This window comes from Eschrichtius robustus, chromosome 19 (assembly GCF_028021215.1).
Source record: "Eschrichtius robustus isolate mEscRob2 chromosome 19, mEscRob2.pri, whole genome shotgun sequence".
Classification (NCBI taxonomy): Eukaryota; Metazoa; Chordata; class Mammalia; order Artiodactyla; family Eschrichtiidae; genus Eschrichtius; species Eschrichtius robustus.
Genome location: NC_090842.1, coordinates 51,148,226 through 51,163,858, shown reverse-complemented (window position 1 = coordinate 51,163,858; position 15,633 = coordinate 51,148,226). Strand labels below are relative to the sequence as shown.

Sequence of the window (15,633 nt, the reverse complement as noted above, 5' to 3'; positions counted from 1 at the left end):
GAAAGGAAATTGTGCGATTGAATTTCTCCCTGATGTGTCATCTTCCTGGATTGTGGTTTTGTGGGTTGGATGGTGGTGGGGAGTTGATAACACTTGTCGGTCCATTTGAGTCCCAGGATGGCTTTGAACATGTGTTTCTCTCTTGCAGTTAACTTGGAGACCATGTGTGCTGATGATCTGCTATCAGTCCTGTTGTATTTGCTTGTGAAAACAGAGATCCCTAATTGGTAATATTTTTTGTTAAAATGCTTTTTCAAAATGGCAGCACTGTACTGGGGTGGTTTTAGTGTCACTCTACGAAACTGAGTGCCCCTTATGAGCCAGGTACTGCCCTGCCTTCGTCCTGCAAAGGGTGGCTGTCCTTCCATGTACAGGTGGGGAAACTGAGGCCCAGCGAGCTTACGTTTCTCATTCTGGAGCATGTGGCTAGTCAGTGGCTGAGCGGGAAGCAGACGCCAATTCTGTCTGGCGCCAAAGCCCGTCCTTTTCCCACAGAAATGCAAGTTCCCTTTTTAATAACCAGCTTTCTAAAAACTAGCCCATTCCAGGGAAGTCGCAAGTAGCTTTACTTATTTTCCTAATTGTGCTCCCTCTAAATAAAGATCCAGGGAGAAGCAGCCCTAGCGCCCAGGAGCTAACCGACTTGATGATGGAGCCAATAGCACTGTTTCTGCCAAAGTGTTAATTGGGTATACAACAATAAAACTTTTTTCTTCCTTTTATTAGGATGGCAAATTTGAGTTATATCAAAAACTTCAGATTCAGCAGCTCAGCAAAAGATGAACTGGGATACTGCCTGACCTCAGTTGAGGCTGCAATTGAGTATATTCGGCAGGGAAGCCTCGCCGTTAAGCCACCGGTGAGACCTCCCTCCTTCTCTGCCCTTTCTTTGTGGGTGTCACGGCGTGTGTGATGGGGTTCTCAGGGTGGTGTGGGGGAGGGGCAGTCAGAGATGCTCTCCCGAGAGAATGGGGCCTCAGCCCAGTGAGTGAACACTAGCACCCGGTAGGTTGTGAAAGTTTGCGCATTATCTTGGCTTTCACGTTGTTGATCTGCTTCATTAATCCTTGTCATCCTCAAAAGCACACGGGCAGAAGGGGAAGCTAGAAGCGGTGAATTGGGGTATCCTGATCACGATGGGCAAGAGATGAGATTGCTAACGTCTGCAGTTTTCAGGACTCAGTGACCCTATTATTATTTTCTTGGTTGGTTGGTGAGCTTTGGCTAGTGGAGGCGATTATGTTCCCATGAGAACTGTGGGACTCTTGAACCAAGATTGCACTGCTGGCTTATTTCACTGCATACCAACCAGCAAAACGTGACAGTACTCACAGAAATTGGAAAGTTGAAATCAATCGAATGAAGAGATTTCTGTATTAAAAACCAAGAGTCCTGGGACTTCCCTGGTGGCCCAGTGGTTAAGAATCTGCCTGCCAGTGCAGGGGACACGGGTTCAAGCCCTGGTCCAGGAAGATCCCACATGCTGCGGAGCAACTAAGCCTGTGCGCCACAACTACTGAGCCTATGCTCTAGAGCCTGCGAGCCACAACTCCTGAGCCCACATGCTGCAACTACTGCAGCCCGCGCGCCTAGAGCCCGTGCTCCACAACAAGAGAAGCCACTGCCCCGCAACGAAGAGTAGCCCCTGCTCGCCACAATTAGAGAAAGCCCGCATGCAGCAACAAAGACCCAACGCAGCCAAAAAAAAAAACACAACAAAAACACACCAAGAGTCCTGAGGATGGAACACTCACTTGATCTTAATTTTCCCCTGATGTTAGAAACTCCCAAAGTAATAAGTTGAAACACGTGGTAAAGAACTTAGCCCTGTTCAGACAGGAGCACTCGGGTACAAGCAGTTTCCTGAATTCATTCATTGTTAACATGTTTATATATTTTCTAGTCTTTTTCCTTGCCATGTATACTTTACATAATTGAAATTGTATTGTAGATAGCCTTGTATACTTTTTCCCCAAAATGAATAGTTCTGTTTTTTTCTGATTAGAAAACTATTTGCTTATAAATAATATGTGAAATATAAAAAGTAGCAGCGAAGACAACAAAAGCCTCCCATAAACACACTAGTTGGGGATGACTTATTAACATTTTGGTATATGTCTTTTTTCTGTACTTAACAATTATATTTTTAACCAGAATTTGAGCTTATGCTGCACTTGCTGGCACGTAGCCCAACAGTATCATGGTGCTTGCTGAAGAAAGAAGTTCTGCTCTGATTTGATTGCCCACACACATACGCAGGTGAAATTAGAGGCTGTGCATCTCATCTCAGATGTGGCTGGCTGTGACTCTCGTGAAAAGTTGTTTCTAATTTAGGGGGAAATCATTAACATTCTAGAATGCACATGTGTGTGTTCACGGGCGCCTCTGCATACACACAGGTCTGCAGAGTCAGAAATGCCACTCGGGGCTTCCCTGGTGGTGCAGTGGTTAAGAATCCACCTGCCAAGGCAGGGGACACGGGTTCGAGCCCTGGTCCGGGAAGATCGATCCCACATGCCACGGAGCAACTAAGCCCGTGCGCCACAACTACTGAGCCTGCGCTCTAGAGCCCACGAGCCACAACTATTGAGCCTTGCGTGCATGCCGCAACTACTGAAGCCGGCACGCCTAGAGCCCGTGCTCCGCAACAAGAGAAGCCACAGCAATGAGAAGCCAGTGCACCGCAACAAAGAGTGGCCCCCGCAACTAGAGAAAGCCCGCGCCTAACAACAAAGACCCAGTGCAGCCAAAAATAAAATAATAAATAGATAAATAAATTTATAAAAAGAAAAAAAGAAATGCTGCTCACTTCCAGAGTTGGGCAGCAAGATTTCTTAGTTTGAATTGTCTTCTGTGAGGTTCTAGGAACACGTGTTGTTCCCGTGGTGCCTGCGGAGGTTTTCCATCATGGCCCTGCCCTTCTGGTTCTTTCCTTCTGATGGGTCTCCCCTCCTGGACCCACTACCCTGCAGAGGACTTGCCTGATGCTCCTTGCTGGGGCCAGGGGTGCCCCTTGTCACCTGGAGGGAGGTGCCCACCTCTTGAAGGTGCTCCCATCCCCCCTTGCTGCATCCATCCTGTACCACAACCATCCTGCTTTCTTACTTTTCCGTGGCATGTAGGCAGGAAGTCCAATGCTTGAAGGCCTTTGGCCAGAGAGTAGAGAGGTAGTTGACCAAACTCTTAACAGGCAGCTTCTCACACACACTTTTCCTTCAGAAAATATTCCAAGTGGGCTTGTGGGAGTGTTGGAGGGGCGGCCCCTCTTGTGCTGGTTGTTGGTTTGCGTGCAGCCCTTGGGCAAGTCTGTTTGTCTCTCTGAGCCTCTGTCCCTCCTGTCTACACTGGGGATCGTGTTGTGTATTTCACCCCTGCCAGGTGGTTGCGAGGATCAAATGGCATATTTGAAAGTGCCTTTTCGAAGTGTGAAGTGATACTGATGCCCTTCCTTGATCTTGCAACACCTGCATCTGGATGTCTCTATTTCCTGGCTCTCTGGTGCATCCTGCGTGGATAGCCTCAAGGATGGCCATGAGCTTGGGTGGGCAAGGCGGGGGACACAGCCCAGTGCGCCCCTCTTGTCTGGGCTGTCAGACCCTGGTCCTGCCCTCCCGGATGGGAGGGTGGTTGGTCCCCCTGGACTTGCGACAAGGTTGCACCATCCTCTCGGCTGGCCATGGCGCCCGAGCCTTGGGTCTTGAGTGGGTCAGGCCTGAGAGATGTCCTTTTACCTTTATGGACAGAGCAGGTGTTGTGGTGGCTTCCTTGTCTTTTGTGATGCCAGCGTTGGGATTCCGTCTGTGGCATTGCCTGTGCCTTAGTGCAGTTCCATCTAGGAAAGTGCGAGGCCATGGCTGCTTGTTGGTATTGATAGAATTTCCCGGGGAAAGAGCCCAAGTGTATCTCCACACAGCAGGTGAGGTTTCTGAAAAGCATTAAGGACTAAGTGTTAGGAAATCAAATAATGTTTTACTAGTGACTCTTTATATGCTATAATATAGTTTCACAGAAATTTTCTCCCCAAGACATAATCATACTTGAGATGACCATAAACATTCTTTAAGCATGTTCATTAATGAAGACTTGAGCTTTTTTGAAAATAACCATTACTGGGATGACCCTAGATTTACCTTTGTGGACAGAAAAAAATGGAGGAGAACCTTGAAAGGCTCTCCACCCTTCTCTGCTCCAGCTTTGCAGTTCTTTTTCGCATTACTGGGCTTCCAATAAATAGTATTTACCCTTTTCCCGAATTGGTCTTAGCTGATATGCTATCTCTTCTGGTTGCTCATTCTTCCCTGACCAGTCAGTCCTGGAAGACCTGCCTCTTTTCATCAGTGCCCTTCAAACAGTCACCTAAGTGGAGGAAAGAGCCCCAAATTTACCTGAACAATAAGCTCAGCTGTAAATCCCTGAATAAAACAGGTTGATCGAGCCTTACACAGCATATACCGACTGGGAGCAAAGGTGGCTCTATGTCTGAGGGTTGGTGTTTGTTTGCCAAGACGCCCCCGTGAGGGCGGCTGGCATGAGGGGCCCTGCTTGGCAGTGGGCCCCAGAAGTGCTGACAGCTCTCTCTTTAACTGGACCTCTTCATCAGAACCTAGGGGGCCACAGAGAGAAATGTTCCCATAATTTTCTCAGGGTTTGGTGAGTTCTTCTGGCAGCAGCTGGCTGGAAACAATTCCATCTGTCTCCCACCAAGATTCTTTTCAAGGAAGTTAATTTGTTACCAATTTAGTCACAGGTGCTCAAGTGAGCATTGAAGTGTCTCACTAGAAATGATTTCATAGAGAAAGGATACATTTTTAGATTTCTATATCTAGGTAAAAATTACCTGCACTATGAAGACCTGAGTTTATTCATTGGGGTGGACCCCATATTTTATTGGACTTTGGGCCAGTGGCCGTGTTGTCTGATGTCTTAGTAAGTATGTTCAAAAAGCAGGACCCTTCTCTCTCTTGCTGGTTCACACTGGGAAGGGTAGACCAGCCTGTCACATGGTTCCTCTGTCTGTGGGCCCAGGTAACATGCAGCGGACAGGGGCTCTGCAGGCATTAGGACAGATGTTCTGAGAGGAGGGGGAGGCCGGGACAACCCAGGTTTCCACGTGGGGGATGGTGCTGTGTGCATGCCACTTTTCACACTGAGAGATGCCACATTACACACACACACACACACACACACACACACACACACACACACACACACACACACACACACACACACACACACACACACACACACACACACACACACACACGGAGCCAGCATGCTGCCCCCTCCCAGATTCCTGCTGGGAAGCTGTCATCCGAGCCCCACTTCCTGGAGAGGCAGACGGGGAGCCCCTCTCCGAGCCTGATGAGGGTCTGTTGTGCAGCTCCCTGGGGCGGGGAGAGGCACTGCCGGTCCTGTTTTGTGGGAAACAGCAGGGATCGTTCCTGGGTCCTCTGTTTTCAAGGATCTGCACTGACAGCTCATGACGTGTGATAAAACGGATTGTCGGCTTTTCCTGCAGGAGTCCGAGGGATTTGGCGACAGACTGTTCCTTAAGCAGAGAATGAGCTTGCTGTCTCAGATGACCTCGACTCCCATTGACTGCTTGTTTCAGGTAAGACACGCAGAGGTCCTGCGGGCACAGATGTGTGAGGGGCTCTCCATCCTCCCACACCTCTGTAGAATCCGTCAGGGTGGTCTGCGTAGTTCAATGCAGGAGTTCGTTTTGTGCTCGAGGGAGTGATAGGGATGCTGGATCCGCTCGGCTGCCCGTCTCCCCCGACGTGAGCTCCGCTGTAGCCCCTCTGGGCAGCATAGCGAGGGCACCGGGCCCTGCGTGTGGAACCCTCTGCCCGGCTGTCCTCCTCTCCCCCTTTGGCAAAACATGGCCGGTCCTTCACAGTCAGCTCAGTGGCACCTCACTGGCAGCTCTGCCAGAACTGGTGCCTCTTCTCGGCTCCGGGAGCCCCAGTTGCAGATGTTTGTGTGAGTGTGCTGGGCTGGGAGCAAGGCACGTGGTGGTCGTTTGATCCTCAGGCACAGGCAGGCGGCTCCTTCCTCAGATCTGATCTGCCGCTGGGAGGCTGGCGAGGTTCCCTACGAGGCAGTCGTCAGAGGGCCACCCGGGGCCAGAGTGGGTTCCATGGAGGACCCAGAGCTATGCACCCCTCAGAACATCCCTGTGGGGAATACATCCAGGCATCACAGGGGTGAGCCCTGCAGGTTTGCTTGTTGATGGGGTCTTGTGATAATTGCAGCTGTTCTGCAAACCAAGGCTCTATTAGATTACAAGACGATTTGACCCTCTAATGAGGGGTCAAAATCTACACCAAGGCTCAGGATGTATTGCCCCCCTACTCCTGTTGCTCTGGAAATTTTGTCATATTGTTGTTTTTTTTAGTTTTGGAAAAACCCTAACATTTATAAAAATAAAAGAGAGTAGTGCAATGAAGGAACCCCTGCGTAGCCATCTCCCAATCCTGTTTCATTTCTATCCCCCGCCCCCACTTTTCCCCATCCACCCAAATTATTTTGAAACAAGTCCCAGAGAGCAAATTGTTTCATCCATCCATACGTAGATGTGTGTTTCTGTAAGGAAGCTCAGAAAATTCACACCTTAGAGAGCGAATAGTTCCTTCATATCAGTAGTGCTTTTGATGTCACTTTTTAGCACATCGCATCAGGTAACCAGAAAGAAGTGGAAAGAGTTCTGAGCCAGGAAGACCGAGATAAAGATGCCGTCCAAAAGATGTGTCACCCTCTGTGCTTCTGTGATGACTGTGAGAAACTCGTCTCTGGGTACGAGGGTCCTATGTGGGCTCAGTGCCAGGAAGGGGGAGACTCGGGGCCTGGGCGGAACTTTCCCACTTGTTTGCTGTGAGATTTGGAATAAGGAACTTATCCTCGCTGCACTCTGCTTCCTCTGCTGTGAAGTGGAGAGAGTAACGTCTGCCCCTTTGGAGAATCAGGTGGAATAAAGATTGTAAACATACCTGGCACCCTGCTCGGCTGCTTTACCAGGGGAGGTGGGCAGAGGGCGTGCCCCAGGCTCGGAAAGTGGGTTTTAGGATGGGAGGACTGTCAGCTCCCGCCTGTAACCTTTTTGGTTTCCCCTTATCCTTATTGGGCTCTTTTGCTGGTTGTCAAGGCCTGGAGGGGTGGGTGGGGAGAGAGGCCCTGCGGAAGTCGGGGCTTCTGCTCTCTGGGACACGGTAGAGGAGACCCAGCTTGGATCATACCCGGAGATCTGTCTTCTTGTCCCAGGACCCTGGTGTATTTCTCTGTATCCTCTTTCTCTTTTAGGAGGCTGAATGACCCCTCCATTGTTACTCCATTTTCCAGAGACGACAGGGGTCATACACCGCTCCATGTGGCTGCCCTCTGCGGTACGTGGGCAAAGGGATGGGGCCGAGGGCGGCCCTGCAGAGAGAGGGTGGCTGCTGGGTCTCACCGTGTGGATGCCTGGCGCTGCCCCTGGGCTGGTGGTCCAGCCAGGGAAGGCTTGAATCTGCACTATGAGAATGGCCTCAGAATTGGGGTTCTTATACTCCTCCTTTAAAAAAAATAACTTTAGTGTCTTTAATTTATTTTATTATTCTTTTTTTTTAAACATTCTTTTCCAGTATGGTTCATCATAGGATATTGAATATAGTTCTCTGTGCTATACTGTCTTTTAAAGTGCACATGCAAAAAAAAATGTGTGCATTCAAGGTAGAAAACACAAACATCTGTAGTATCACCCGCCATCCTTCTGTCTCCCAGAGATCATTTTGATTCATGACTGTCTGAAATGTCAGCATGCTTGTGAGTGTGTGTGTATAAAACAGATGATGCTGTGGGGATCATACTTTTCTGTACGGTGCTTTTTTCACTCGGCGACACGTTAAGAACATTTCTCCATGTCAGTATTTTTTTACTGGTTGCACGGTATTCCATCCTGTGGATTGATGCACCATGGACTCTTCTGTGGACATCTAAGGCTCTTTTCTCCTACCTTCTGTGGCTGGGGGCTGGACTGGAGCTGAGTCCCCTCCAGGGGCCACCCCAGAATGTCTGGAATCTGCAGAGTCTGACTTCACGTTAGCACTGGTTCCCCCCAAGCAGAAAAATGCCTCCCGGTGTGTCTCGTGCCGGGGGATGAGAGGGTGAAATAATGCCGTGGCTTCGCTTGCAGGGTTTGGAAAGCCCGCTCTCTTCCCTTCTGTTCTGTAGGGCAGGCGTCTCTCATCGACTTTCTGGTTTCCAAGGGCGCGGTGGTGAACGCTACAGACTACCACGGCTCCACCCCGCTCCATCTCGCGTGTCAGAAGGGCTGTCAGAGCGTGACGGTGAGCAGCTGGGCTCGGACGGGCTGGGCTCTGCGTGCGGCTTGGCAGGGCTGGCCCCTCCTGTGTTCCACGCTGGCTTGGTTGGGCTGCAGGGAGGGCTGGGGTCTCAGGCACCTCGCCGAGGGTCTGCTGGGCAAAAGCTGTTAGGTGTAGATTTGAAATGTCACGGTAATATGGGGGAAGAAGGGTAGGGCTGTAGATTTTTTTTAATCTCTAAACTTTTTTTTTTTGGTATCATACTTTTTAATAATGAGATAGGATTTTCCTTCACCCACCCCCAGGATACTAGAAATATTTTAAATAGGGCCCCGAGATGGACTTTCCCGTAGACTTAACACCTACTGATGAGAAGACGGGCCAGAAACTAGAAAGGCAAAATTATTTTGCCAGTCAGTGATGTTTCAATTTCAGCTTAAGTTGTTTGGTACATAAAGTGCCTCAGTTACTGCTAGTGATTGATGGGGGTTGTTTTCCTTTCTTTCTTTTTTCTTTTTTTAACTTTTATTGGAGTAGAGTTGATTTACAATGTTGCGTTAGTTTCAGGTGTTCAGCAAAGTGAATCAGTTATACATAAACATATATCCACTCTTTTTTTTTTTTTTTTTAAGTAATCTCTAAACTTTTTATCAGGAAGGATGAGAGTGATGATAATATTTTTTGCTTTTGTTTTTTAAAATTTAAAAATTTTTTTGTTTCAAAGTATAGTTGATTTACAGTGTGTTAGTTTCAGGTGTATAGCAAAGTGATTCAGATATATATGTGTGTGTGTATATATATATAATGTTTTTCTCTCTCTATATATAGTATATATTCCTTTTCAGATTATTTTCTATTATAGGGTTGACATAATTTTAATTGTAGTGTAAGTAGATAAGGTTGAAAATGGAGACCAGCGACTTCCCGCGGTGAGGCTCGAGGCCGTGCTCCTGCGGAAGCATGCGCCTGCACTCCCGGGCTTGCTGGTGCTCACTGCGCTCCCCTCTCCTTTGGAAGCTGCTGCTGCTGCACTACAAAGCCAGCGCCGAAGTGCAAGACAACAACGGCAACACCCCTCTGCACCTGGCCTGCACCTACGGCCACGAAGACGTAAGTGGTCCTTGCTGCGCCGAGGGCGGCCGTGTTTACCCTTTCTCACAGAGAAAAGTGAATTTCCAGTTGGTTGAATGTCGTATTTTATGTCGACAGTTATTGGAACATTTGGCAGATAATTTTTTTAATTAAAAAATTTAAAAACACATTACAGATGCTGTATTGAAATAACAGAAATCTAAAACGTAATTGTCTTTTCCTGAAATGAAATCATGTGCATTCATCCCCGCTACCATCTGCTTCTTACCTTTCTTCATACTCAATTTTTACATGTTATGTTTTTAAAGAAATATCAAGGAATTTCATCATTTCCGTGTTTGCTTAATATTTAACTCTGTGTGTGTGTGTGTTACTTTTTTTCCTAACCACTCTCTCGCTTCTCTCCATGGTAATATCCGGGTAGATTTATACAGACGTGGGTTGAGCCTGGGTTAGGTGGTTGATGAGTGAAAACGAGATCATACCCTACACAATTTTATGCAGCTTATTTTCCTAACTTAATCATGGATATCCCATAGGTCAATAAATGTAGATCTAACCCGTTCTGTAATCGCTACACAAAGTCTATGACGTGTGTTGTGTCAGGGACCTTAAGACCACTCCCCAGTTCAGTGGTTTGCTAGGAGTGCTCACAGGATGAGCATATGGTTGTATTCATAGCTGTGATTTATTGCAGTAAAGGGACACCGAGCAAAATCAGCCAAAGGGAAGGTCCAAGGATGAAGTCCAGAGGAAACGAGGTGCAGGCTTCCAAGAGCATCTCCCTGTGGAGTCACTCAGGACAGCTTATTCCTCCAGCAACGAGTCGTTAACAACACGTGCAAAGTGTTTTCCACCCGGGAAGCTCATTAGGGACTCAATGCCCAAGATTTTGGTTGGAGGCCGGTCGTGTGAACACCCTTTTGCCTAGAACATTTCAACATTCCAGACTCCCAGAAGGACAGCAGGTGTTCAGCATAAACCACTGTTGGACAAACTAGGCCCAGTGAGCCCCTCTCATCAGTCAGGGGACTGTGAGAACACTCCCCAAATCCAAGCTCCCAAGGAACATCGCAAGTCAAGGGGCCCAGCCTTGCAAGCAGGCCTTTCCAGTGATGGCGGTCTCAGGCCTGCTCTGGTGACTCCTTTCTGCACATGATGTGTGACAATTTATTCAGCCATTTCTTATTGATTGACAGTTGGGTTCTTTAAAAAAAAAAACAGGAACGATGTGTCCTGATCAGGTGATCTGGAACCCTGGAGGTCTAATGTTCTGTTACTGTATGTTTGCTTGGCAGATGGCGCCTTGATCGAATTGGGACGTGGGCCGAGGCTGCGGGCTGCACAGATCTGCCCGAGGCCGGGCGTGTGAGTTCACGGTGGCCTTTCCTATTCTGTTTGTAGTGTGTGAAGGCTCTGGTCTACTATGACGTGCAGTCCTGCAGACTAGATATTGGTAACGAGAAAGGAGACACTCCCCTGCACATCGCTGCCCGCTGGGGTTACCAAAGCATCATAGAGACGTTGCTACAGAACGGAGCGTCCACAGAGATCCAGAACAGGCTGAAGGAAACGCCCCTCAAGTGTGCATTAAACTCAAAGGTAGCCTTTTTCATCTCGGAGCAGCAGTATGACTTTAAACAATATCAGCATCCGCAGCTTACGTCTTGGCCGTGCTGTTCACACTGTGCATTAGTCCCCAAGGCTAGAACTTGGCCGCATCCTCTCTGCTGCGCTCGGGACCTGGTCGTTCATGGGTTTTACCTATTCATCTTATTTTCCATCTTAGTAGGCATTTTTCTCAGTGTCATGCCAAGAGCTGCTCCCAGCAGAGTTTGCCCTGGCCTCTGAGTGCTGTTGGTTTCTGGGCAGGTGGAGTGAGAGGAAATGGGACGGTGGCTCCGGCCGGGAAGAGCGGGGACGGGGTGTTGGAAGCAGCAAGCATCAGCTCTGTTTTCCTGTTCCTTCACCCTCAGCGTCCAAAACTTTATTCTGATTTGGCCAACTTCGAACATCGTTGGGTGTAATTTCCTTCATAAATTGTTCATTAATGAACTACTAGCACGTCCTGCTGGTAACTTCTGGAAGCACGTAGTTTGGGGCCACATGTCGTGCACTGCTTGCTCATGAGCAGGTGGGGAGCGATGGGAACTTCCAGAGGCCAGGCCTTCCCAGCAGCAGCTCTGTTGAAGGGGTGTCCGCAGAGAAGCGTGTTTGGCCAGCTAGCCAGAGGAAGCCTAGGGCCACGTGCGATGGCCATCCGAGGTCCTGATGCCCAGAGCATCCCGGCTAGTGGCTCACATAGGTGATGCCATTTTAATACAGGTCTCCAAGTGTCTCCCTTTGCACAGGCCCTACTTTCTGCCTCTTGATGTTTTATAATTTCCAGTCCTCTTCTAGGGAGTTCTTTTAGTTTGTTTATGTCTTCTTATAGGAGTAGCACAGTTTTTGTTTTTAAACCACTTTATTGAGGGATGATTGACATACAAAAAGCTGTACATATTTAGTGTATACAACTTGATGACCTTGGAGACAAGTCCACACGCATGAGACCAACACCACAATCTGCGCCATAAATACATCCATCACCTCCAGAAGTTTCCTCCCGCCCTCTTTATTTATAGATTATTATTATTATTTTGTGTGTGTGATAAGAACACAACATAAGACCTGTAGGAGTGTGGTTTTTGAAGGTTTAAATCCCTGCTCCTGACCTGGGGGCCTCAGCTGCCCATGCCCTCCCGGGGTCTCAGCTTTGTAGCAGCCAGAGCCACGGAACTGGGTGATACCACCCTTGGCCTGAGATGCCCATGAGGGGCTGAGGGCACCTCTGCACTGGAGCTTCTCCAAAGGCCCTTCCGAGGGAGCTCTGCAGACACAAGGAGCAGACGGCCTTCTGGGCTCAGCTCCGAGCTGGTCCCACTTAAGGCCCGTGGCTGCCAGTGGAACGGTCACACTCAGGCCTGTGGACCACCAGCCCAGGCTGGATGAGGCAGCCTTTGAGGCCCCTCTGTGCCTGGGCTTCCCTTGTCCACTGAGCCATTCGTGGGGAGCACTGGCTCCTCCTGCTGAACTTAGTGTGGTCCTGAGTAGGTTCCCACCCGCTCTGGGCCTTGGTGTCCCCCCTGTCTCTCTGAGGGCCTGGCTGGGCCACGTGGCTTTCCGAGGAGGTGGGTGCAGTGGGGCCATAGGGGTGATGAGACCTTGGCGACCCATCTCAGTACTTTTCGCGTCCCCTTTGGCCTCCTAGATTCTGTCCATGATGGAAGCCCACCATCCGTCCGTCGAGATGGGGCAGAAGTCTTCAGAGGTAAGAGAACGGGGCTGCGCTTGCCGGCCCTACTTGAGACCAGCCTCTGTCTGGCCCTCACCCACCCTTCACTGGGCTCCCTGGCTGCAGGTGCCCGCGCGGCCCCCTCAGTGCTCCGTGGATTCCATCAGCCAGGGCTCCTCCGCCTCCAGCTTCTCCTCCGCGTCGCTGAGCTCCAGGCAAGAGGAGCCCAGAAAGGACTACAGGGAGGTGAGGCCCCCGGACCGGAGGGCAGAGAGGGGCGGTGGCGGGGGGCGGCCTGTGTTCTGGGGGCCAGCTAGAGAGCCCCGGCCTGGCGAGAGCCACCCCGCCAGCCTGCTCGCCGCCGCTGGGGCAGCGTGTCTGCTGTGGCGAAGGTCAGTGCCCTTGAGGGGAGCCCGGCCAGCCTCACCCTGCTTGCCCTTCACGGACGGACGTGTGTGTGTGTGTGTGTGTGTGTGAGAGAGAGAGAGAGAGATGGGGGGGGTATTCTAAGAAAAGTACAGGTAAAGTCACCTGTAGGTCCACTGCTTTAAGATCATTTTACGAAGTAAATTCTCTGCCCTTATCTCCCGCTCCGTCAGCGCCCCTGTTAACCTGATGTGTCTCGTTCCTGACTTCCTGCAGAGTTTATGTAGACGTGCACATGTTCTCACACATTGCGTTTTGTAAAAGCTGACTCATAGCCTGTTTTGTTTGTTTGTGTGTTCTTTTCCGTCTAACCTACCTTAGACCTTGTCCATCGTCAGCCCACAGAGCAGACCGTGGCGTGGATGTGCCCATCCCCTGCGGATGGGGAGCCCTCACTGACTCCACCCCGGGCTCCTCCTCCCCTGTCACGCGCAGGCTGTGACCTGCCCTCGGAGGGCCAGTAAGCCTAGCCCGATGCAGAACCACAGCAAAGAAAGCCAAGAGGCGTGCTCCAGAGTCTAACAGAGGCCTGGAGTCGTTCCTAGGGGGGTGCCTGCCCTCATGGTTCCTGTAGCTGGCAGATAATGAGAGCTGAATAGATGCAGTTCTGAAGGGTTTCTGCCCTCTTAGGAAGCGCCTGTGCTCCCAGGTGGCTGTCGTCCCACCGTGCCACATGAATGGCGGGTCATCTTACAGACCTTACACGGAAGGTGCACGCCGGCCCCTCCTGGATGCCCTATCTGAACAACTTTGGGGATGTGTTTGAAAGATACTGAATGAGATCAAGAGACACAGGAAAGCTACTAGGTTTTCAGAAGGTTGTTTTTATTATTTCTATTCTTATTGTATTATAATTTTCCTTACATTCTTTTTCCTTTTATTAAGGTAGAAAAACTTTTAAGAGCCATTGCTGATGGTGACCTAGAAATGGTGAGTTTTTAGAAGTGAATTTCAAGCAGCTTGCTCTCGGCTTAAGCAGCTGTGCTCATGTGTCTTGTCTCCAGGTGAATCAGGAGCTGTCAGGGTTCTTTGTTCACGTTCACGCAGAAGGGGTGCATTTCATGAGTACTTGGTGATGGGATGTGACGTGCCCCCTGCAAGTAACGAGGCAGGTGGAATAAAGCTGCAGTGTGAGCCTATCCCTGCCCTTTAGACATTCATATTCCAGGAGGGCAGCGATATTGGCAAGAGGACCAGCCTGTGTCCAGGGGCACAGAGTGCGGGCTCGGGGCCAGAGTCCACTAGCTGGGAGCAGGGTGAACAGACCGGGTGGGGAAGGGTGGAGGTGGCGAAGGGGAGGCCAGAACCCAGAGGGTGTTGGTGTGGCCCTGCAGGAGTTGTGGGCGGTGTGAATCCCTGGCTGGGAAGTTGAGTCTCAGACTTGGGGCTCCAAGGTCTCACAAGCAAGTGTCCGAATGAGATGGTGCTAAGGTGTCAGGGAGCATCTATGATGAGATCACTGGAGATGCCCATGGGCAGTTCCCCTGGCTTGCCTTTGGCTTCCTGAAAGGAATTTGTTCTGTCTTCCACTTTAAAAGGAGGGGTAAATTAGCGCTTACCAGATTAGGAGGCCTGAGTGGATCAGATTTACAAGAGCGCTTCACAGGGATGTGTGTTTCAAGAGTGCTTTTTGCCAGTGATGGAGCTTGAGGTGGTGGACAGAAGTTCCTGGCATCTGATCATCACAGCCTCCAGAGTATTAAGAATCGGAAGATGGTTGGCAGTGTCTTAGCCTCTGCCCAGAGGCCACTGTGAATCCATCAGCCTGACACATGGTTACTCGGTGGGGAGGACACAGGCATCTGGATCTGGCTGTTGCTCCCCTTGAGAGACCAGCCCCAGGGCACCCAGTGTTCTTGGGGGGAAGCAAAGGAAGAGTTCCTCAGGCTCCCTATGAGCCGCGGCGAGAGCCAGTGTGGAGAAGAGATTGTGACCACCCCTGTGTCATGATGCGTCTGCTCTGTGCTTGAGGCTGCCGCCCCTCGGCTCCCTTCCCCCGTCTTGTTCCTTCTAATCACCAAGAGGAACTGCCCTCGGTCCGGTCCGTCCCCGCCAGTCTGTTAGGTGAGGCCCCGGTTCAGGTGAGGCCTTTGGTGTTTCCACCCTGAGGAGCATCTGTTGTCAGAAACGTGGAAGGGACCTGGAGCGGGGGTGTTTGGGATTGCACGGGTCTTCCTGGGGCCCTTTGTCACTCCTTGCAGGCTTTTGCTGACTTCCTCAGTGCTCAGAACCAGGCCTAGAAACGTATTTATATTGTTTTCTTTTCTCACGTTTAATATCCTAGAAACTTGTGTTTACCGGAACATAAATTTGACCTGTTAGGGGTCTTTTCAGTGCTTTCACCTGTGGGCTAGGGCCTTAAAGTGGAAAGGACACTGGCGTGGCATCAGAGAGCCTGTGATGAGGTTCTGGCCACCACCTCCTCATCCTGTGGCCTTGAACCAGTGGCCCCGGAGTGAGTCTCCTCCCCTGTAGGATGAGACGGACCGGTGTTGAAAGCGGACAGTGAGACGACGTAAGAGGAGGTGCTCACGAGATGCT

The 15,633-nt window shown here is 50.2% G+C and overlaps 1 protein-coding gene across 5 annotated transcripts in view; it reads left to right on the top strand.

Annotated features, from left to right (window-relative positions):
• ANKRD27 (ankyrin repeat domain 27) overlaps nt 1–15,633 on the top strand; it is a 51,789-nt gene that overhangs the window by 20,602 nt on the left and 15,554 nt on the right. For all 5 annotated transcript variants that reach the window (XM_068527404.1, XM_068527403.1, XM_068527402.1 and 2 more), the window contains 11 exons: nt 149–227; nt 727–859; nt 5,519–5,611; nt 6,668–6,795; nt 7,300–7,382; nt 8,209–8,324; nt 9,318–9,410; nt 10,797–10,994; nt 12,643–12,702; nt 12,793–12,912; nt 13,978–14,022. In XM_068527404.1, the coding sequence (XP_068383505.1) occupies nt 149–227; nt 727–859; nt 5,519–5,611; nt 6,668–6,795; nt 7,300–7,382; nt 8,209–8,324; nt 9,318–9,410; nt 10,797–10,994; nt 12,643–12,702; nt 12,793–12,912; nt 13,978–14,022 (1,148 nt within the window). The remainder of the gene's footprint in view (nt 1–148; nt 228–726; nt 860–5,518; nt 5,612–6,667; nt 6,796–7,299; nt 7,383–8,208; nt 8,325–9,317; nt 9,411–10,796; nt 10,995–12,642; nt 12,703–12,792; nt 12,913–13,977; nt 14,023–15,633) is intronic.